Here is a 23,374-nt window from a genome sequence, read left to right on the forward strand (position 1 = left end):
TTATGGCTGTAACTGATGTGTTTATTATAAACAAGCACTGTTCATTTGAGTGTTTCTAATTGTTTCTTATCTTGACTTATGCCTTTGACATTTGACCAAGTACAGATTAGAAAAGTACATCTGACTATATAACAAAAGAGGACTAAAAAACAGAGGCTTTACACATCGGTTAAAAAAGCAATAAAGATAAACTGATGTAAACATAATCCGTAGGACCACTCACTGTTGTATGTCTTTATGTCAATTCAATTGGAATTATATATAGTTATCAAAAACAGTCAACCCTTGACTTCCTGCTAAATCAGAAATCAAAATAAAAATACACCGCACAAAAGATCTAAAATGGTAGTGCCTCACATTTGTTATGCAATGAAACACTCAGTGGTACTCAACCGGGAAATTAATTTTTATCCATTTATTTTGATATTTGAACTGCACAAAGTGTCTTATTATTGAACTAGCTTGTGTTGAAATGAGAACATGATGTATTGGAATTTCCTTTTTGAAGTCTACTCCTCCTATCAAGACACATGCATGCTGTAATTTGTTACAGATCTCTGAGCAGATACAGATCATGTAAATGTGTGTGAAGGCTGAAAATGGCTCCTGTAGATCTGTGTGTGAGGAGTGTGTGGACCGTTAGCTGCAGCCCTCCTCTTGTTGCGGCTCTGCTATTTTAAGGTGGCGGCGGCTTCTTTGTCAAGTCTTAAGTTATTTCCTTCTTTGGTTGCTCTCCCTGCCGCGGCTGCTGCCTTCCATAAAGTATGAGCTATGTTAGGATGACAGGCTTGCATTCATTATAGATGGAAAAAGAAGAAGTGGGGGAGCGTGTGGCAGCCAATCAAAGCATGGAAGCGAAGCTGAGGGTAGGAACAGCAAAAAATGCTTTTTCTATCTCCATCCCTCACATCCATGCAAGCACAAACAAGCTCCAACATGTCTGCGCTGTGTACTACACACACACACACACACACACACACACACACACACACACACACACACACACACACACACACACACACACACACACACACACACACACACACACACACACACACACACACACACACACACACACACACACACACACACACACACACACACACACACACACACACACACACACACACACACACACACACACACACACACACAGCTTCATTCCAAAGATGGTAAGAGAGACGGGGGAAAATTGTGAGTTATTCAAAGGCGGGCGGAGGGACCTTTTTTAATGAAGGAAGAAGGTTAAAACTACCACATCCAGCACCCCCTCACTGCACACAGTATTTCTAGGAGTTATTCGTGGATTTTGACAATATAAGTAGGGTATTTTTAGCCGTGCAAATACAATGGTTAGTTTATTTCTTGGTCAACAGCTGCAAATATTTTAATGATGGATTATCAAGTTGTGGCGGTGTCACGCGGCTGCTCTGGAAGCACCGCCCATTTATTGACTTGATTGTTTCATGTTTGTACAAGTGGGCTTTTAAAGTCATGTCTGTTATAATGGATCCTTTGTCTTGTAAATGAAATACAAATCTACAAATAAAATAACCTAAACCTGATTGATCTTTTGAGTCTAGGGCTGAAAATAACAAATACTTTCTTGTTACAGAACATCAGCATACCACTTATTTGTCACGTAAATAAAATATGGTACAATTCCAGTGAATTTGAATCCCAATTCAAAGTAACTGATACTTTGATTTTTAAATGAAAAAGTGACTTTCTATCGTTATTGCTGTTGCTATGACTTTCCTGCACTTGACACAATGAGGCTCACTGCCGGCTGTGTGAAAAGCACAGGTATTGAAAAAAGCATCACAGAAAAACAGCATTTACAGCACTAAGAAAGACCATTTTCTCAAAAATGGTAGATTAAGGTATTATGTGTGCTCATGCAGAGCCTGCCTGACGCACAATATAAGCTATTTGCCTCAATTGTATGTAATAAATGTGCATATCATGACTATAAGTGTGAATTTGGGTACGTCTGAAGGACCTCGGGCTTAGAGGAAAAGGAGTGGAGATAAATCCTGCAGACAATTAAAGTGTGGAAGGGCTGTTTAAAGGGAGGGAGGTGTATGCAGGAGCTAATGAGGGGTGAAGGAAGGAGAGTTGAGTGGGAGCGTCAGGGCGGAAGGTTGAGGTGGGTTGTGAAAGGAGGGGTTGGTAAAAGGTCAAAGGTCGGATGAGGAGGTAGGTTACCTTCTCCACCTGAGTCAGATCCTCTCTGTTTCTCAGTGACTCGGGCTCCATCCCCTCATGGTCTAAAAACTGCACATTCATATTCAAAAGCCAGGCTGCTGTGCGGTCCAGCGCACTGGGGATCACTGGGGAGGGGGCCTAGTGAACACAATACAACACACACAGACACACACACACACATACACACACACATGAGCTGAGTGCAAGTGACAGGGAGGGGAGGGGAGGGAAAGGGAAGGTTGCAATAACAGCACAGAAACAACAGAAATAAGCTTGAAATGCACCAAATCATCTGGACTGAAAGCAGCAGGTGGAATGGATACACACCGCTGTCTCCAAGCTCACACACACACCGGAGCACACACCTCCAAGCGCTGATCTGTGAGTGTGAGTGTGTACGCCTACAGTATCGTACTAGCAGCAAAGAAGGTAAACACTGTAAGATTAAATTAGAGAAATTGAAATCAGCCTGGAGGCAGATACTAGCAGTTAAGGTGTGTGTGTGTGTGTGTGTGTGTGTGTGTGTGTGTGTGTGTGTGTGTGTGTGTGTGTGTGTGTGTGTGTGTGTGTGTGTGTGTGTGTGTTTCCATCTGCCAGTTGGCTGATATACAGATGAGAAGAAAAGCTGTGGGCTGTTGCAGAACATGAGAGCAGAAGTAGGATGTTTTTAGTTCAGCCCACTCATTTGCATTGAGGGCTTTTTAAAAGGCTGGAAATCGAATATTTGCAAACGGACAATATGTAATAAAAAAATAAAATATGGGTGCCGTTTCCTCATTGGCTAGTCTTTTTTTTTGGAAATGTTAAATAAAACTTATACTCCTACAGATTAAAACTAATTATAATTGTTTTTACAATTACACTCATTCTGACTAATTATTGAATCGAGACCTGTAGGGAAAAGTCAAGATATGAATTTAAATTCATTTGGAATCAAAATGTTACTGTTTTCTAAACACATACTTAACTTTGAATCTTTTATATGTAACACATGTAGGTTCAATGGGTAGGAAAGTCAACTTAAAGCCAGTATGCAGAACTCAAATATTTCTGAATTTCTACTGTGGTAGGATCAAAAATAGTTATATTAAAAAAATGATGATAAATACATATTAAAAAAATGAACCCAATGCTATCGTTAGACCACCAAAGTAATTACAGATCATCCTGAGGGAAATAAAAGTGTATGTACAATAAGTCAGTGAGAGATATTTCTCTAAAAACCACAATCGTTGAACAGAAGGAAAAGTCAGAGGGTCACCAAAATCATGCACCATGACATCTAGTCAAATTCCTAGTATGTGCGAACCTACTGTAACTGGCAATAAACCTGTTTCTGATTCTGATTTTTGATCTAGGAGCCATGAAGGTCTTTAGAAAATGTAAAAAAAAATCTATGTCAAGATATTTTACTAGACAATTTAAGATTTAGTGGTGCAAAAGGTCACTTGATCACAAAGCTGTTTGGATCCATCCTTTGGGGATCATTAACGTGTACAATTATATGGCGATCCATCCCAAAGCTGTGGAGAAATGTCATTCTGGACCAAAGCGATGGAGCAACCAGCATTACAATCCAAAAAAAAAATTAAAAACCACATAAAAATCCTCACATAGTGGCTTTTAGGTCCTTTGCTGCTTTGACCAATACATAATAAATGAGTTCCCCTCACATGCACATTTAATTAGGATTTGGTGCGATCAGTAAATAAGTCAATACTGTATCCCACAGAGACGAGAGCAAAGCATTATGGTTAATATGCCCTTCCTTTGAGCCATTATCCAAGGGCAACTATTGAGCAGTGTTTTAATTACAGCTGATAGTCCTGACCTGACAATATTGAACATAGACTTTCGGGTGAATGCATTAAACAATGTAACCCCCCCCCCCCCCAGTGTGAGGACACCAGAGATGATGTCACTTCTTCTTCTTCTGCTTTGTGTTTACTGGCAGGCCGCAAACAACTTCACGTCGTATACTGCCACCCCAAGTCCCGGAGCCCCCCAGAGTCCGGGACTTTGGGTGGCAGTAAATCGCCACCCGAAGCCCCGGGTAAATCGCCAGAAGCGCTGACACCTCCTCATCACTCCACCGATCCCATCTTTTATTTTGTGTTGCTATAAGTTAGTCTCTCTCCGTTGGTGCGCTGGGCTAATGCTAATGCTAATAATGCGAGGAAATAAAATGGCGGCTTCACAAAAACGTTTCAGAGTTTTACGGGGCGTGGGCAATTCGCCCAGACAATCAGAAATTGGAAAAAAATTCTCCCCAGGAAAGTCCCTAAAAAGGGGTGAAAAGGTTCCCGAAAAAAAGATCTTTTTGGTGTGAACGCAACATCCCAGGAACTATCGGAACTATTTCTGGGAAAAGTACTCTCGTGTCATAGCCCCTGAGGCAGCTCTAGTTGGCTGTCTTGAATAATGATCTTTAAATATTGTACTGGAATTCAGAAGAATACTTCCACCACAACATTATGATTTGTGTATTAGTTAGTCACCCTGTGTGACCTTGAAGCTTAGTTTTTCTCTCATGCATCCACAGTGAATAAATAATACAAAATAGAAGAAAATCCTGATGAATATAAGTTATTGGGGGCCACGTTTAACAACTGTAGTAAAAGATATGTTAATAAATACTCACAGAATTGTGCAGAAAAATCCAAGTGTTATTTATCCACTTTCAACCTCACTTTTTCCCAAAAACTTCCCAAGCAATTCACCAGAACGGGACTTTTTAATCAAACTGAACAAGCGTATAGTTTATCATCAATATTATTTGTGTTTAGGAAGAGGTAATATTATGAGTTCAGATTTATTGAATTGATCCTAAATTGGGATTTTCATGTACATGTAAATCTGGTATTGCACATACATCAAAAATAGAAACCCTAATCAAGAAAGAGTGTTTTTAAGACAGATATTTGGTTTAGTTTTGCTGTTTTTGCTCCCCTAATTTACTTAAATTCATCGATCATTTTAGTTTTTTTATACATGAATAGTGATTTCCTCACACAAGGTAACACAGGTTGGGTAATTGATAGACTATGTGTACGCTACACTGTGAGTGCGTACCTGTTTGTGTGGCCCCCTCTGCTTGGTCTCCGGACTGTCCCCTTTAGACGAGGAGGACTGCTGCCGTAACCGCGCCCCGCTGCCAGGCCAGTCCGGTGAGTTGGTCATCAAGTTTCCAGAGGAGGGCCGGGGGTAGGGTCCACTGGTGAGGAGGTTCGGGGGGGTGCGGCCCCGAGTGATGCTCTGAGGCGGGGGCTGGTCTATCCTCCGCTGGGGGCCGGCGCTGTTCTGTCTGGGCACGGTGGGCTGGTGCTGCTGCTCTGTGAGGGACAGCTGTCGGCGGTTAAACTCCCCTGAGCGCCGGGTGTACTCGTCCCCGCTGCTCCCCCCCCCCCCTCCACCGTGATTCAAGAAAGAGAGCTTCCCTCCCGCGGGCCCATCCTCGTTGTTGCTATGGGAACTGACAGAGCTTTGGCACTCTGACCCTGAGTCGTTCATCCCCCGGGGGGACACAGGTAGGCACGCCGCCATCTGGTACACAGGGTTCTGGAAGGAGAGGGGGGCTAGGAGCTGGGCGGGTCGGCCGGGGGTGCTCTCTGTTGCCAGGGTGGGGGGGGTCTGGCCGGACCTCCTCAGAGTGGGACCCCCCGGGATGTTTCCTTGTGGGGCTCTGGCGGACCACACCCCCAAAGAGCTTACACCTTCACTCAGGGCCTCCGAGGAGCTGGGACCTGGGCCCCCCTCCAGACTGCGGGGGTCCTGGAGGTCCACCATGGACAGGCTCTTGCTGCCGTTGGCCATTCCCAGGTCGGGTTCATTGGTCTCGGAGTAGCTGGAGCTGCGTGCTGGGGATGGCTGGATCCCTGAGCTCCGTGTCACAAAGAACAGGTCCTTATTCTCCGGGGTGGGGGAGGGTAACCGGGTGAAGTCTACTAATCTGAAGGAGACATAGCGAAAACATACAATTAATATGGTGTGTATTTTAAAACCTCAGCCAACTTAGTTCAGCCACAAGTGAACCTTGAAATGTGGACCCACAAAAACAGGAATTATTTGGTGATTTCCTGTTTGTGAATGCACTGTAATTGCATCTTTCAATCTCACTGGAAACAGAAGACAGTGGTATTGTTTTCACCTTGAAAATATGTGTTTAAGTATGTCAGTATGTGTTTTATATATATATATATATATATATATATATATATAAGTCATTGAACTGACTCAGTAATGTGTTCATTAATTAGCATTCTGCATTAATAAGCTACTGGTCATAATTAAGGTTGTCTAGCAACAGTAGTTTGAAAATGTAGCAAAAATGCTAAGCTATTGTGAAAGTAGCTGCAGTGGAAAATAGTCTTGAGGCTAGTTTTTGAGAATGTGTGGCCCCTGGAGTCCCTTCATCTTCCCTCTCTTCCTTCCCTTCAGCCAGCAGATGGAGGCTTTATCGCCAGAAGAGACGATTACCTTGACAGCCGTGATTTATCTTCCAATAATCTCAATGAGTCACATCCCGCTCATCTCCTCCTTTCTATGTCCTTCTCCCATCCGTTCCATTACCCTCCCTTCATAACTGCTTTTCACCTCTTCATTCTGCTCAATGTCTTCCCTCTCTCAATGTTGGCACTGTCTCCTACTTTGCGTGTCGCTGGTTGTTGAATGAGAAGCAATTATGTGAGAATCGTGAACTCATTTGAATATCGCCACACCACAGACACACACAAGTCAATATATGAGCAAACAGTAACTGTGATAAAGTAAAGAGGCTCTGACACCAGGTCTTATAGGGACATCTCTTAATTAGCTCTATTGATCGTGGACCTATGATTACCATAATGACAGCAGCTGTATTACCTTCTACCTGTTATGTGCAGTATGATCTCTGCTGGTGCTCTGGTGTTGTGTCTGCTGGCTGTTACTCATACATCTGTGGGCCCCTGTGCCTTCATGTTAATCTTTATAAGTGTCACCTTGCCTCCTGCCATTGTTCTGCCAGGGAGTTAGAGGACATAGATAAGGGAGATAAGGTGCAGTCAGTCAGTGTATTCACCCGCAGGAGAGTAAAGAGGTTTCATCTGGCTGATGTAAACAAGCAGGGGTGACACTCACGCTGTGTCACGGCAACGGCTGACAAACATTAACACTCAGCAGAACTGCTTTGAGAACATCATCTCCTTCACAGGCAAAAGCTCCTCCGTGTTTTTAATACCCACTTGGATTTATTGATAACTGACCTTTATACAAACGGATGAGCTGTTACAAGGGTTGCAAGTTTATATTGTTGGCACCTGTTTCCAAATGTAAAGACTTTGTTGATTGGCTTAAAAGGCTGTGATATTTACTACTGCCAAGTAGGTATTGTTTTTTCCAGGAATATGTAAAAAAGCTTTAGCTAGATTTTCATAAAACTTGGTGTAACAGTGTTAAATTGGCAAATGAAGAACACATTCAATTTGGGAGTGGATATGAATCACAGTGCGGATAAACAAATACATTTTCACTCAACAATGAGAGATGAAGCATGGGCCTTGACTGATGTCTGCGCTCTCAGGAATATGTTCTGCTTGTACAAAGAGTCATTTGTATTTATTTCACTCAAAGACTTAAATATATAAATATGCAGAGAAGGAGCAGAAATGCATAGTATACATGTTTTAATTGTTCTATATTAAGGCTTTGCATAGCTATGGCTAGATAGCCATGCTAGCAGCTGCAGGAACGTTAGCTAGCTTCCTTTAACGTGCTGCTCGATTTAACAGCATATACTCTATCAAATAGTCTTTGAAACCTTTAATCTTTCAGTTAAACATAAAAAAGTAATCTGCATGAATGCAGATTACACACTTTATGTGTGTGTGTTCTAGAGGAGGTGTTACCTCCCTGTCTTACCCTGAAAGCTCGTTGTCTATGACCATCTTCTGCAGGCCGGTGGAGATGCTGCAGCCGGCCTCAGGGGGGGGCGAGCCTGAGAGCTCTGAGGAGGGTCCGGGGGTCATCTGGACGCAGGACGGGTTGGATAGAGCCGAGTTCACCTCCCGCAGGATCCTGGGCAGAGGACCCAGCTTGGAGGCTACGCTCTGTGAAGAGGGAGACACAAGGCAAAGGAAGCATCACTCTGGAGCTCTTCATTACGTTAACTGGATGTCATTTCTGAGCTTTTTAGCTGAAGACGATATTTGTATATTTTTTAGACTTTGCTATTTCCCCTATGCCATGCATTCAACTCTCTTATTCAGACAACATATTGAATAATGAATAAGGCCGGTCAGCCTGATGGACTTAACCAGACACGCTGTGATTTCTGAATTATTGAAAGAGAGCAGGATGCTCTAACAAAAAAACTGAAAAAAAGAATCTGCCCTTTATCTAATTATTACCAGCTTCCCATCTGCTACCAGCGCTAATGTACACGTCCTTGTAAATCCATTAATAAGCCTCACCCAGCATCTCAGGCTTCACTGTTTACGCAATGCAATAATGAATTATTGATTGATGCGATTCCATAAACATCCTAATGTAGTCTGATTCAAACCCTGAAGCTTGTGATAATAATTTAAAGACCTTTGGACCTCCGCAAAAGCTGATTTCGATCCTTTAAGAAATCTTTAGAATATTTATATATCCCAATTTCTTTTCGAGAGAAGCGATTGCATAACAATCTGAATTGTTTTTTAAAGCATGTGTTCTGCACAGCACGCTGGTGGCTATAACAAACGTCTCTCGGAAAAAAAAGAATCAAATAATGAAGTAATATTCACTATTATTATTAACATGTCTCAGGCTTTCTTCTTTAAAGTCTCACACTGTTTTAAAATCCATACAGGACTTTTCAACCTTTCCCAATAATACATTTTCTGTTTCAAACACTTGACTCCTTTCTTTAAAGGGATTGTATAAAGCAATAAAAGTGTATTTATACGTTTTGGATATGATATTTGACTTCTTGCTTCCTTACATAACATTTTATTTGTTGGCCGTCTGGGATTTCAGAGAATAAGGAATCCTACAACACGCTGAAGACCAGCAGCCCTGTGCCTGCTGGTACTCTACCTATAAACAAGGCTTTTCTTTATCACTCTTGCTGCAAGTCTCGCAGGGCCGCCCCTGGCCAACTTGTGGCCCCACGCAAAGTTATGTGATGAGGCCCTCGTGTCGCGGGTGGGGGGGGCGGGGGCGCATAAGCGCATAAAGGTGCGCCACATTTGCGCTTCAGATTATGCTCCCTCCGCAGTCTGCGTGATCTGCGTGTAGGGGGGGGCGGGCCTAATTTAACGTTAGCAACCTTGTCAACATTTAAATGCACTGGAAGTTATTCCATCATGTTCATATTGACGCCAACTTAAAAGTTTTAAAGTTAATTATTGTGCATATTAGTGCAAAAATAATATCAAGCTAAACTTTGGCTTTGTTTCCGTACACACAATATAGAGTAAAGAGGGGCCAGGTTTACTCTCCTCTTGCAGAGACTTTTGTCCAAATCGATGGACAAATCAGGAGGTGACACTAGTTGACAATACATTCTGAGTGAGAGAAACTCCTGATGATGCTGAGCCAGTACCTGGTCCATCTGGAACACCACCTCAGAGAGGAGGGAGTGCAGGGTGGAGAGCTCCCTGCCCAGGTCGATGTACCCCTCGAAGCCCGCCGTGTTGGAGATGGTCTCTGGGTTTGAGATTTCCAGCAGGAAGCGCTGCATGTTGGTCCACTCGTGCTCCAGGAACTGGTTCATGAAGGACATGTACTCTTCCTTGTTGCCAAATCTGAAGGCGAACAAGAACAGGAAAGGGGACAATGAAGAATGCAAACAAAGTTATTTGAAGCAAATTCCAAAGTCCTCTGCCAATAAGATTGGTATTGGGATTTCTCTTCTCCAAATACCCCACACTCACTTGGTGAAGTTGGCCAGGTTTTGTGTGACTTTAGCGATGAGTGTGAGCGTGCGTGCTGTGCGGTCGTCTGGATACTCCTGCATCAGATTGAACAGCGAGGGGGACATGATAGCTGGACAGAGGAACCGCAGAAACAAGGAGGCGCTGATGAGACGCTCGCTGATGTCGGGGCGACCCCTGTTGCTGCACTCCTGACGCCACGACGCAAACACCTCTTTCAGCTCCCTTGGAAATACACTGTAGAGGAAAAAAGGAGTGTTTTTTTTTCAGAGAATGAACATCATGCCCCATGAACATAATTAATAAAGTGTGAAATAAAGTACACATGAAAATGTTTTTGGTCTTTTTTATATTCCCAAACCATACTTTAGGGACAGATGGGCTGGAGCTGTGATTCATTCTCACTCCTGCTCCCCAACGTGAGAATACAAATGATTTCATAACGTTTTGTCTCACTTCAATTGCTCTTGAATTTAAAAGAGCTGCAGACATCTCATAAAGCTGTTAGGAATCGATGCTAGGAGACTGCAGTAGACACAGAGGAGAGCACATGCACCTCCTGAGAATGATTCTTTAAAAAAAATAGCCAATTATGAACATCAGCACGTAATCTAAAGCGATATGTATAATTCAGAACAGTTTTCTTTTAGCATATTATTTGCATTTGATTTGATGTGTCACCTTCCTTATGCCTTTTTTCCTTTGATGAATGCAAACAACAAGAATGAAGCTGTCACTGATTTGATTGCAATCATTTTCTATACATCTGTGTTCTCATTATTCAGAACGCCTTGGCTTTCTACCGTTTCCTTTTCATTAGATTTGAATCCAATCCCTTTTAATCCATCAATTATCCATCATTTGAGATTTTCTTGCATGCCAACATTATAATGAAGATTAAAAAAAAGGAGACAGTTTTTTATCAATGAAAGAACATGAGTTGTGTCAAAGAGTTCTTTAAAGGTTTGTAAACAATGGTTTTGATAGAGTTTTGCCTTTTGCTAAACAAGGCGCCTCATGTATTTATAATACATTAAGAATATTCTCAGTTTATTTGTTCACTGTGCAGGCATAGAAATCAACATTTTTGATAAACAAATGATCACTTTTGGGATTAAGTGTTTCTATGATTACTTGGAAGAGTGGATATTTTAAGTATGCCCATTGAGACACTGTTTATTAATGCCGTGTTCCAGTACTCACCAGTATGAGTTGATGATTTTGCAGAAGGCCAGCTCGCAGCACATCTTCAGGTTACTCTGGTGCTCCTGCAGGTCGCCTGAGGAACATCTGGACGGATCCACCTCACAGTTCTCATCTGACTCATACAGAGCCTTGATGAACTCACCTGAAAGCAAACACACAGGGAACAGGAAAATAAGTAACGTATGAGTCTGTCTAGTTCAGCAAACTGTATTATTTGCTTATGTTGGTGAATTTAAGTGCTGCAAAGTCCTACAGAGCAGAGCGAGGACAGAGGGAAATATGATGGCTAAGCTACGGGGAACAGAGTTTTACACTGTCCTTGAGATTTTTGCAGGCTGAACCATAAACTCAAATTTTTTTATTTTTAAAACCGATAATTTTAGTTTGACCTGCTGTGACAACGAACAAAAAGACTGACAGAGCTAGAAGATTCATGCACGCCAAGTAGAGCTGCACGATATTGGAAAAAACTGACATTGTGATATTCTCTTCCCCTGCGATATATATATTGCGATTTGAAAAAATACAGACAGTTTTTTTTGTCCGCAAACCATCCTTTCTTGAACTTTAAGAACTTTTTTGCTATACAATTGGTATTTATTTTACAATATTTAACCGGATGAAGGATTTTAGTCACGGACTTCTGGATCTTAAGTTATCAGAGCAACAAACTGAGCTAGCTCGGTTATCCTGCTGTGATCTGATCAAGAATGGTTGTGATTGGTGGTTTGCTGTGCATGCAGGGCCTGCATGTCAGTCACTCAAGTACCCCTGACATGAGAGCCACGCAAATTTTCCTTTTATAGCAAGCAGCAAAATAATTGTAACATAAAGTGTTTGAGTTCATCCTGCGATGTCAATATCGCGCATGCGCATAACGCGATTATCGTCACGACACGATATATCGTGCAGCCCTAACGCCAAGCAAGGTTACCCTCACAAAAATAGTGGCAAAAATAACAACGTCCTTTGTGTTATGGGATAAAAGACAAACCATAACTGCTACAATGACTCCATGCGTGTCCTTGGGATGACTCAGTGGTTTCAATAGTTCAGCCACTCATTAAACAATAACAACTACCACTATAGACACTAATGCATAATTGACCAGCCTTTCATATTTCTCTGAATAAACCCTGTGATGCATCTATAGTTCAAAAGACACACACATAGACCGACATAAACACACACGTTGAGCATTAACATTAGCAGAGGAGGGGGTGACAGGAGGGATGTGTGCCGTTCGAAGATTAAACTGCCACTGTGTACATTTCTGAATGAGGGAGGGAGAAAAGTACACAGTGCATACAGAGTGCTTATTGTTACGACTGCAGACAGACACACCTGATCTGACCTTGTCTATCACTGCAGAAGTGGGGGTAAAATAATCAATTATTTCTACAAAGCTGATCCTGTTTGGAATTCCAACAGCAGCTTTTAAAAGCAGACACAACAAACTAAAATGAAAACTCTTGAGTGAATGAATGCCTTTGAGAGGTCAAGCAGATACAAATTGAAAAAAAAAGAAACCCCAAACTACGAACACATAGTCACTTTTTTCCACTTTTAAAACTATTTCTGACTCTAGATGAGGAGCAGCAGATAACAGCCTCTGCCTCCCATCTCTTCCGGATCACTGCTCCACTCACCCAGGGCGTCCTGCAGGTACTTCTGTCCCACCAGTTTCAGGTATTCCTCGATGGCCTTGGTCGCGAGTGTGTTCTCTCTGAAGATTAGGTGCTCGTTCTCCCCGCAGCGATCCACCTCCGACATCATCAAGTCAGTGAGGAAGTCCTGCAGACAACAACAAACACAGGGTTAATCACTGCAAGTCATAAAATCATGTGAAATTATTGACACGATGTCTGTCACTTTTTTTATAATCTTGCATTCAAGTGGAGTCTTTCTACAGTAAATAAAATGAGTTTATATGTATGAGTGGGTTGTAATGGGAACCCAGATTGCTCATCACAGTTTCCTCTGACTCATCTCTATCCACTTCCTCCGTTTGTCCTCTGATATTTTACATTAGCCATTTCAGGCACTGTTATTCCTACTTTCCACTCGTGATCCTGTGGGTGTTTGGTTCCATTCTCCAGCTGGAACACCTGCTCCCTATCACTAATCCTCCTCAGTGAACACAAACTCCCCAGCCACTTTTCAACTGTTCACTAGCTGTGTTTAGTTTCCTTTACTCTGCTTATATTCAGGTTGTTTGTTTTTGTGTCTGAAACACCAAGGTCCCACAAACTAACCAGCAGTCGAACAGAGAGTCTTGTTCGCTGCGAGGTAGAATGACTGTTTCTGTCAATGCAGTCTGTTGGCTTTGCTGAGCAGAGATACAAACACCTCAGTTCCCTGTTAGTGTGAGCTGTCTTTTGGCAGAGTATAACTGTATAAAATATTATAAGTATACGGTACACTTGAACTGCTATTGATTTTTTTTTGCCTTTTTGAGCTGGCTAAAATATGTGAGGCTGCTGCCCCCATACAAAGCAGTCATTTGCTTTCTGTCGTCTGTTTTCTGCCGACCTTCATCTACAGTACGTAATAAACTAAAAGAACATCCATAACATTCATCTGTTTGCAACTCATATATCAATATTCCAATTACTGTATATAGACTATTGCACTGTTTCTATTATATTCTATTTTATTTTATTTACTTGTACTATTGTATCTGTTTTATTGTGTGGCACTGTTGGAGGAGGCTGTGACCTCAGATTTTCATTGTCATAACTACACTGTAGCTATGACAATGACAAGCACATATGACAATAAAAGCCTTGAAACTTGAAAATGACTATGGATTAGTACCTCACACTATCTCTTTGACTTGAAACTGCAATGTCTTTTGATGATTTCCTGAGGGTCTGGGTTCAGGTAACACATCTTTTACAGACATGTAGTATATTAGCTCCACTGTTGATATAAAAACACAACATATAGTAGCATTCATGCTAACAACATTAGCTACTTCATCTCCTTCCTTTTCCGTGTCTTGCATCTATTTCCACATGTATCTTTTTATTTGTAAAGGTTAGCAGCGTGCCTCACAAACCTTCATCAAGTCACACCATGACACAGGTGGACATCACACGTCCAATTATCAATGATATATATATCCACTTTTCACATCTATGTGCAGAATGGAATAACAATCCCTCTCAATTAACTGGTGCAATCACATTTTTTTGCCCACTGAACGCGAACAAAACATAATTCTGTCATTAAAATAAACGGAAGGGAACGAAATAGCTCTATTTAAATCATCTTTGAAGTTGACAGAACAGATGAAAAGCAGTGAGAGTACTCATATTGTTAATAAAATGACAGCAAACTATTTATTCAATTTTATTCAAATGCTACAACAATTATCTTGTCTCCGTTTCCCACAAGTAGAAATGGAGAGTATTAGATAAAACACATATCATATTGACATGTTGTTTTAAAGTGATGTTAACTTTTGTCAAAGTTGAGTCACGCAGCTTCTTGGATTTTTCTTGTTTGCCTTTATTTGCTTTGCCTTTATTTTATTTATCTTTTAAGTCTGCAGTATGAAACATGTGTATAGAATTCTCTTATTTATACGTTTTACGTTCTTGTGAAGGTGTTATCGCTATTAGGACTATACAGAACTCAGCAGGAGAAGGAAAATGACAGGCGGAGACATGCATCACAGTTCCCAATATCCCACAAAAAGTCTGAAAAGGAGAGATGGAAGTGGAGCCATCTGGGGATGAATCATCCCTTGTTTAGTTCCCTCCGAAATATTTCTGGGTGTACGCTCCTGTAAGTCCCCTGGCAGCTTGTTAAACTAGGGGAACCAGCGTGGCAGCAGCGGAGAAGAAAGCCAAGTGACAGATGTGGAGAAGGAGAGGAAGGAGAGACAGAGCCGTGGTCTCTAAAGAAGAGAGGAGGAGGCGGAAAGAGAGACGCAGCCTCTCAGACTCTCTATAGCTGCTGCAGACGCCTGTTATCCAGCTAATCAAAGATACACCGCAGGGAGCCAATCAGCACTGATGTGCAGCCAAAGGAGCCTTTTTGGGGACGCATTTGCACATTTCACACATGGACCAACCCCATAAACACATACACACACGCAGACAAAAATCTCAACTTTATCAAATTTGCATTTATACAAATTACCATTTGAATTCAACTTAGATTGTAGCATTAGAAGTGTGTTTGTAAGTCTATGCGTGTGAGTTTGTCGTGATCTGCTATTCACACAGACAATGATTTCATAATATATAATATACAAATATGTGCGTTTTCATGGTGTCTTTGTGACACACTATGAAATCAATAAAGTGTCTTTTTTGACACAGGTCAACGCAAATAAACGTCTACAATGCAATTTGAAAAATTACAAATGTATCTGCATAAGTCCATTCAAAATACCTAGTTTTTCCAGTGTCATGACTAAAACACAAATGTTGAAGATTGAGGGGCAAGTCAGTGAAAAGTGTTAGTGACAATTAGGGGATGGATGTCAGTGATCATCCATTGTAAAGTAGTACAGCTAAATCTATCAATTAGGATCATTAATGAGTGGTTGTACAAGAAGGAGATATGTACGGAAGCTAGGACAACTCTAAAAAAGATTCCAAGTTTTAGGGCCTGATATTTCAAAGACCGCACACCACAGTGGTCAGGGTGCTTCATGAGTCACAGCTTCATGGGGGGGAGGAGAAGAGGAAGAGGACACATATCTTTAAAAACCTCCGTAGACATCACGGCCGCAGTTTTGCCAGAAGCCATGTGGGAGACTCTGAAGTCAGCTGGGAGAAGTTATTACGGTCTGATGAGAAACTGAGCATTTTGGCCCTTAGACTAAATACCATGTTACACTGCACGTCATCATAAACACAGCCCCCCCACCGTGAAGCACAGCGGTGGCAGCATCACGCTGTGCAGCTGCATCCACATGACTTCTGAGGGGAGAGGGCCAAATTCATTCAGGGGAATCCTGAGGAGAAAAAAAACTGATGAAGTCGGCAAGAAGCCTGTGACTAGGGAGGGGGGTTGTTCTCCAGAAAGACAATGACCCCGAGGATAAAGGCAAAGCTACACTGACTTTAAGACAAGTGAACGTGTGAGTGGCTCAAGGATGTCATTGCTGCCAAAAGGGCATTGACTGAATTTAAGGAGGTGAAATTAAGCATTTTGTGTTGTATAATCCATTTGAACACTCTGCAGAGATATGCTTGACATTAAAATGTTGTTCTATTGATTAGTTTGCGCAGTCAATCACCCCTCCTGTTTCCGATGATACTTTCTACTTCAGGAATCTCATTTATGCTGGCACCATTACAATGGATGTAACACTTTAGAAATAAGAAAATGTCATCGCAATTATGATCTTTTCTCTTTCCTCCCCCCCTCTATGGCTCACCCCTCCTTCCCTCTCCTCTGTACTCCCTATGAGGCCACTGAGGCAAGGCAAATCCAGGTCTGATTACAGACAGAGGACGATTGGAGGAAATGGAGAAGGAGAGAGTCTGAAACTGAGAGGAAGACATCAAAAGCGAGCCGGAACAATTCCTGCTGGTAGCCTCAAACTCAAATTTGAGCCCATCACAGCTGACAATCTCTGTCTCACAGAATGGAGTGAGCCTGCTACTTATAGTATGAGCGTACATGCTCTCAGAACTTCATCACAACATATTGATATAAGGAAATTAGAGGGACTATAAAGTTGGATTTGCACACTATCTCACCTCTGCCTTGAGTACAAACTGCACACGTTATCTCCACCATATGCTGAGACTGGTATCTTACCTTCCAGGTGGCAACTTGTGCCCTGGTTTTCTTTTCAGTGAGCAGACTTGCAAATGGACCACAACTCTTGTGTTTACAGACATGTCACAATCCCTAATTCGAGAGCTGGCTGCATTGACAGGGCTTTGAAAATCAAACCAAGAAGATGTGAATTGATTTCTTATAATAACCAGACCAAGAGATTATGCTAGCCATTGTGGGATGCTACAAAACCAAGAGAAAATAACTCAAAGCCTGGGTGTCAAATATGGCATGTTGTTTGTTTTTTTTAGCTGCTACCAATAACTTTACAGTTTGCTGTTGCAGTCCAGAAAAACAATTCCCCAACCTTTGGAGGAAGTAGGAAGAACTAACCTAACGTAAATGCTACCTTAACTGATCAGGGGAAACACATCTAATAATAATAATAATAATTATACTCCTTTGCTCAGATTTTTCAGACCAACTTGTAACAGCTTTATCACTCCTGTTAGCCACTCTAAACTGCAGCCAATACTTTTTCATCTGTATCAAATAACATTAAAGTCTGCCTGGAAGGTACTATAGGAAATCATTGCAAAGCTCTTAAGTATGCTTTGGAAATCGGTTGCAGCAACGCTAAGTGCATACATGTTTTAGTTCTAGTGTGATTTTGGCGCAGTAGGTTAGAGCGTTGATCATCAGATCAAGGGGCGTTGGGAAACTCCAGTTCGAAACCCGCCTCAGCCGTAACTGCGTCAGGCCGTTGTGTCCTTGGGCAAGGCACTTCACCCGAATTTGCTGCTGTGGGTGATTTCCACAGTAATGACTCTTACATGTCTAATATGTGTAATTGTAAAGCGCTTTGAGCACCTTTAAAAGCGCTCTAATAAAAAATGTGAAGCATTATTGTTATTATTATTAATAGTGTTAGGACATGAAGAACTACTGGCATTATGAAAGTATAAACGACCAAGACCTAAAAAGAGACTGGAGCTCCTTCCCTTTTCCATCCCATCATCCCTCAGCATTTTCTCTGACGCCCTCAATCCTGCAGCCCCCCCCTCAACTCCCGTCCCCTCTGCTTCAGTGCTAATAAGGAGAAGTAGAACGCTCTCTGTATTGCTGCCACATCCCATCAGCCAAACCATGCCTCAAAAAAATCCAACACACAGGGCACAGAGAGAGAGGGGGGGGGGGGGCTGATATGAAGCTACGGCTGGAGTGGAGGGGTAGATGCAGCTCGGCTGATCAGATCTAATAAATAATAAGGGAACCGAGCCCTGTTGGAGAAGATGAGGAGCTTCCTGTAAAACTCATAACGTCTTGTATAGTACACTGCTGTACACACAACTATCTACCTCTAGGCACTGTGTGTTTGCTTACATCTCTATTCTGAGATAGTCTCCTGCTCAGTTTGCAGTTGCGAGTTATGAAGGTGAAATATAAAAACACAGGCCCACATTGAAGAGACGCCGATGTTTTAAATGGCACGCATTGCAATTACTGGACCTTGAGTCATGGGAAGGGAAAGGGAGAAAAAGTAGATGAATAAAGCGTCAGGCGTGTGCTTTGTGCATGCTCAGATGTTTTGTCTGTGTTTCTATGGCAATATAAAGCAGAGAAATACAAGGTTGAGAACAAGAAAATGCCTTAAAAGGAAAATACTGGAGCTGTGAAAAGGAAGAGGAGGCAACAGAACATGTTCTTCAGCTCAAGTTAAGTGTCGCTGATTTGTCACTTTGCCCACCTGAATGTTATCAATACACTTTATGTGCGCTGAATGTAAAAGCGATGTAGATAATAGTCCTGCTGGTATCTTAATGATATACATTTTGTTTTCCATGTGCACATATTCTATTTCAACGATGTGCAACAGAGCACAAACTAAGATTTTTATTTTGGCATAAATGCTTATTCCTTCTTCACAGGTTGTAAATGAAAAAAGAAAACCTTATTATTGGAGAGTGGATTGTGGAACTAATGGAAATCATTAGAAAACCGACATAATAGAATATATACCTGTTGGTGCTTTGAGTGTGTAGCAATGTAACAAATACGCATTTTGTAGGGCTCAGTAATTGGAGGATTGTTACAGATAGGCATGACAAAATAATTGAATGCGATGGGGAAATGAAACCCTATAACAGAAGCAGTTTGCCTGATCGATGAGGCTGGTTCTTCAGCCTCGGGCAGGGGCTGAGGACAGACTCCGGGGGAGAACACAGGAACCACTCCCGCCTCTCCACCCTTTAATCTCCTCATCTTTCCCTCTCTCTCTGCCTCGCCTGGTCTCCCTCCCTGGAGACCCGGTGGCTAGGATTACAGTCATCGCCTGCAGCTCTTCCTGTGAGGGTCATATCGGGTTGAATGAAAGGACTGGAGGGCCAAATGGAAATGGAAGCGGCTCCTCCCTATATGCACAGAGGCCTGTCATTCAACAGAAAAACAGGAAGGGCTGCAGCGCTCCTGATTTAGCTAGCAGTGCACATGATCGTTATGAGGTTAGCTCTGGCCGGAGGGGGTCTTACAGCAAGTGTCATCAGCATCCAAACCTCATGTTTGATGATTACTCTGACTAACTGAGAATATTCCCTACGCATGTGTTTGTATTTCTGTTTGGGTTTCTGTCCTGATTTCTATTGAGTTGAAGGAATGATCTTAGAGATGTTAAACAAGGGGAATGATGTTTATAGCCCAATCATAAAAGTATTCAAATGTCAAATTATTGTTAAGTAACTTAATGTTAAAGTTTGCAAATGTTCTTTTTCATAATTAAAAATGCCTTACAAGGCTTTTTTGGGCTCAATTTAAATCCTTGCTGTGAATATGTATGTGAGACATTTAATGCTCATGTTCAGGTTCATATCAGTATGTAGTGTCTCTCCTGTGACATGTCTCCATGCTTTAATGTTCAGAAAGCTCTTTATTTTTCTCACACTGCCTGTGCTGCAGCACCTCTTTTCACCCTCTGTCTGAAACCAGAGCCAAGTCTGTTCTGATTGGTTAGCTGGCCGGCTCTGTTGTGATAGGTCAACCACTTTGAGATGTCCCGCCCCTTAGCCTATCACCTACAATGTGTTTGAGCACTAGCCAGTAGAAGCAAAAGTGTTACATAGTGATGTCACTATGTTCAGTAAGTAAACAAAGGAGTCCAATGGATGCGTTTCATTCGGTGGGGGGAATGTGTGGGAGAGAAACCCCTCTGGAGGGAACGCAGGGATTTCCCAGGCTTTTTGGACAATTTACTGTACATGCACACAAATCTGTATAACACACTACAGAAAAGGGCAAACCCAAAAAAGCATAATAGGGCCTCTTTAAAAAATATAGAGGTAACTGAATCTCATAAAAAGGAAGTGAAGGAGAGAACAGTGTCTTTGTATTCTCAGTGCCAACACAGATGTCAGGAGGGTCCAGATCGATGTGTTGCTGAATGTTTCTCCTGGCAGTCTGCTGCTGTTTGGCACCGCAGCCATACAATCTAATTCTCCCTCACTCTCTTCTTTCCTCCCCTCCTTGTCAGTGCTCTCACCTTTCTCCTCACCTCTCCCTGGTTCACTTCTCCTCCATCACTCCACGCTGTCAGGGGATAGTCAATAAAAATTCTGCTGGAATTACCAAACAGTCTGAAGATATGATGCATTGCCTTTGTAGTGCAAATGGGAGTGCCTGTGAGGAGTGCTTTGATGGGTTTGGTATTTATTTCCTGATTTGATTATAGTAGGTATATAACTTCATGAATAGCTAACATCTCCCGTTATGAATGTGCCCTCCTTCTCTCACTCAAACACACTTCAAACACTGTTTGTCTCCAACATCGATCTTAGTTCCTCCTAAGAACGCTCACTTCTTATGAGTGAAAACACAAGATTACAGCTATTAAATGGGTTGGTGTATAAGATAAGAGCAAGTACAGAATACAATGCAGCATATATTGGAGAAGCACCGTTCCAGTGGTTTTGAAAAAAAACTATGTAACATCAATAACGCCAATATTAATGCAGAGATTATTGACAGCTAGCTAGCATGTCATAAATGCTCGCTGGTCCTCTCAGGGGACAACTGATTCATTAAAAGACGGAAGAGGAATATAGTACCAGAGCCTTTCATGCCGCGTTGGTAAATCATTTGTCACATCATGTTATGTACAAGCTGTGTGAGAGCGTTACAGCTGTGGTGATGACAGCGCTGCATTCATTAATATGATGTTTGTGCTGAATGTAACTGGAGTTGTGCTTCAGGCTGGTGACAGTTTACCACAGAGGATGTTAGGTAGAGAGGAGAGTCTTGCATATTTCACACTCTTAAGAAGGGCTTGGATGCAGTAATATAAAAACCCAACGGCTAAATAACCAGATCCTCACTCAAATCTGCCAAGTGATCATGAGGATAAATCCTCCTTATCGCCGCGATGCGGAGAAGCAACAAAATTAGAACATAATCCTCCCAGAGGGCCGCGGCGTCGAGAACACTAGATCAATAACGCAGAGGATTCATGCCAGCGGTGGATATTTTCAGACGATAGGAAGGTGAACTTCTCTGGGCAATTCCAACACAGCACAGGGTCTTGTTATCGAAACCGTGGGAGCTTCCAACAGCGCTGTTTGTGTGTGTGGATATAACATCATACCCCATAGGGAAGGAGAGACTGGTGTAGTGACCTTACAGCACAGGAAATCTGCAGAAATGTCATGATTGGATTTTTCATTTCCACTTACGGTTGGATTTAAAGGCTTCAAAATCAAATAAGATAAGCTGATAGAGAAAGACTGCACTTCTGACTTTTCCATGTGCTACTTAAAGCCACAGGTATCTTAAAACAACCTACTTGCTCAAGCGTAAAATGTAATCACTGACCTAAAACCACCTGCTTTAGGCTTATGATTTATACGTAGGTGTGTGCGTATAAAGTTAGCATCCGCAGGGCACGCCCGTTTTGCTCACCAAGGCATCCAGACATCAATACAGCATCCGTAATGACATCCCTCCAGAGAGCTTTGGCCTCATGACGCAATGGAGCATGAAAGAGAGATGAAGGAAGACAAAGACGGAAAGTAGGGAGAGAACAAGAGAGGAGAAGCCAGTGTGCAACGGAGCGGGATATTTGGGGTGTGATTATTCGGTGATGGGTGATAAAATGACACAGGAAGAAACAGGAGTGTAGTCAGTGCTGTGCATACTAATACCGCCTGGAATCTGCATCTCCTAACAGCAGCCATCTGCAATTTTAGGAGATGTTTTCCACCTGTACACAGCTGATTAAACACCCTCAGCAGAACTACAAAGTCACCGCTGCATCGCCGAAAAGAAGCGCTCACCTCCCGCTCACCCCTGCTGGGTGGAGGAGTGTGTGCTCGCACTCTTGCTTAGTTGCTGTCTCATGCAACAGCAATGCAAATCTCTGAACTACAAACTGAAATACACTGGGGTACTGGAATAAACAGACACTGACTCATGGATTTGATTAGTTGGAAGTATGTGCGTCCCTTATTCAAAATAACTGGTATTCAAAAAACAAGTTAATAATGCACATTGTATTATCGTGAACATATTCAGGCGCCTCTTACATCATTTGGTTTCTTGTACATTCACAGACTTTCTCTCCACCTCACTACAACTTATTTAAATGTGTCATTCATTTGAAAAAATGTACTAATGTGGCAAAGACCACATCAAAGTTGGCCGTATGTACAAATAAATGGATACAGACTGATGGTTTTGACTGTTTTGGAAGCATTACGGTATACCAGTAATGACATCAAATATACATCAAGTCACTTTGAATATCGGGAAAATAATAAAACCGTTGTTTCTGTTACTTAATTTTGTAAGCTTTTGTAAATGTACACTCTCTCCACCTCTTCACCCATATTTTGAATGTAAATAATTTTGGCCGTACTTACGCAGCAGAGGATTTTGAAATGAGGTCTCAGGAATATATATGAGTGGTTTATTGGTATTGCCGTATGATGTGCTTGGCCAAACAACTCCTTTACCAACCAAGGATATATTAACCAAACGTGCTGTCTAAATACACATGTCAGACCGCTTCCCAATGTGTAGAATGCTGAAAGTCTTTTGAGAGAGGGAGCTGCAGCTAACAGCTCTGACACTTGACATTTCTAAAGCAGCTTTCATTAATGCTTCCTGTTTACGTCAATCCGACAGCTTCTGTTTGCCTATTTCTCAAGAGGCAACAACAGCTCGTCTTTGTATTTACTGCCAGCTAATGAGAAAATGAAAAGGATTTGTTTTTGTTCTTTGTTTTTCTTGAACATAAATGGGATGTATGCGGGTCAATCTCATTACGAACAACC

The 23,374-nt window shown here is 42.0% G+C and overlaps 1 protein-coding gene across 2 annotated transcripts in view; it reads right to left on the bottom strand.

Moving 5' to 3' along the window:
• LOC307025196 (disabled homolog 2-interacting protein-like) overlaps positions 1 to 23,374 on the bottom strand; it is a 38,298-nt gene that overhangs the window by 9,888 nt on the left and 5,036 nt on the right. Inside the window, exons 3-9 of one of the 2 annotated variants that reach the window (XM_079659820.1) lie at positions 12,962 to 13,106; positions 11,310 to 11,454; positions 10,107 to 10,343; positions 9,776 to 9,977; positions 8,107 to 8,294; positions 5,281 to 6,157; positions 2,209 to 2,346 (exon numbers count right to left, since the gene is read on the bottom strand). In XM_079659820.1, the coding sequence (XP_079515946.1) occupies positions 2,209 to 2,346; positions 5,281 to 6,157; positions 8,107 to 8,294; positions 9,776 to 9,977; positions 10,107 to 10,343; positions 11,310 to 11,454; positions 12,962 to 13,106 (1,932 nt within the window). The remainder of the gene's footprint in view (positions 1 to 2,208; positions 2,347 to 5,280; positions 6,158 to 8,106; positions 8,295 to 9,775; positions 9,978 to 10,106; positions 10,344 to 11,309; positions 11,455 to 12,961; positions 13,107 to 23,374) is intronic. The other variant, XM_079659821.1, reaches the window with a different exon arrangement.

The sequence above is a fragment of the Notothenia rossii genome (assembly GCF_949606895.1).
Source record: "Notothenia rossii genome assembly, chromosome: 11".
Taxonomy (NCBI): domain Eukaryota; kingdom Metazoa; phylum Chordata; class Actinopteri; order Perciformes; family Nototheniidae; genus Notothenia; species Notothenia rossii.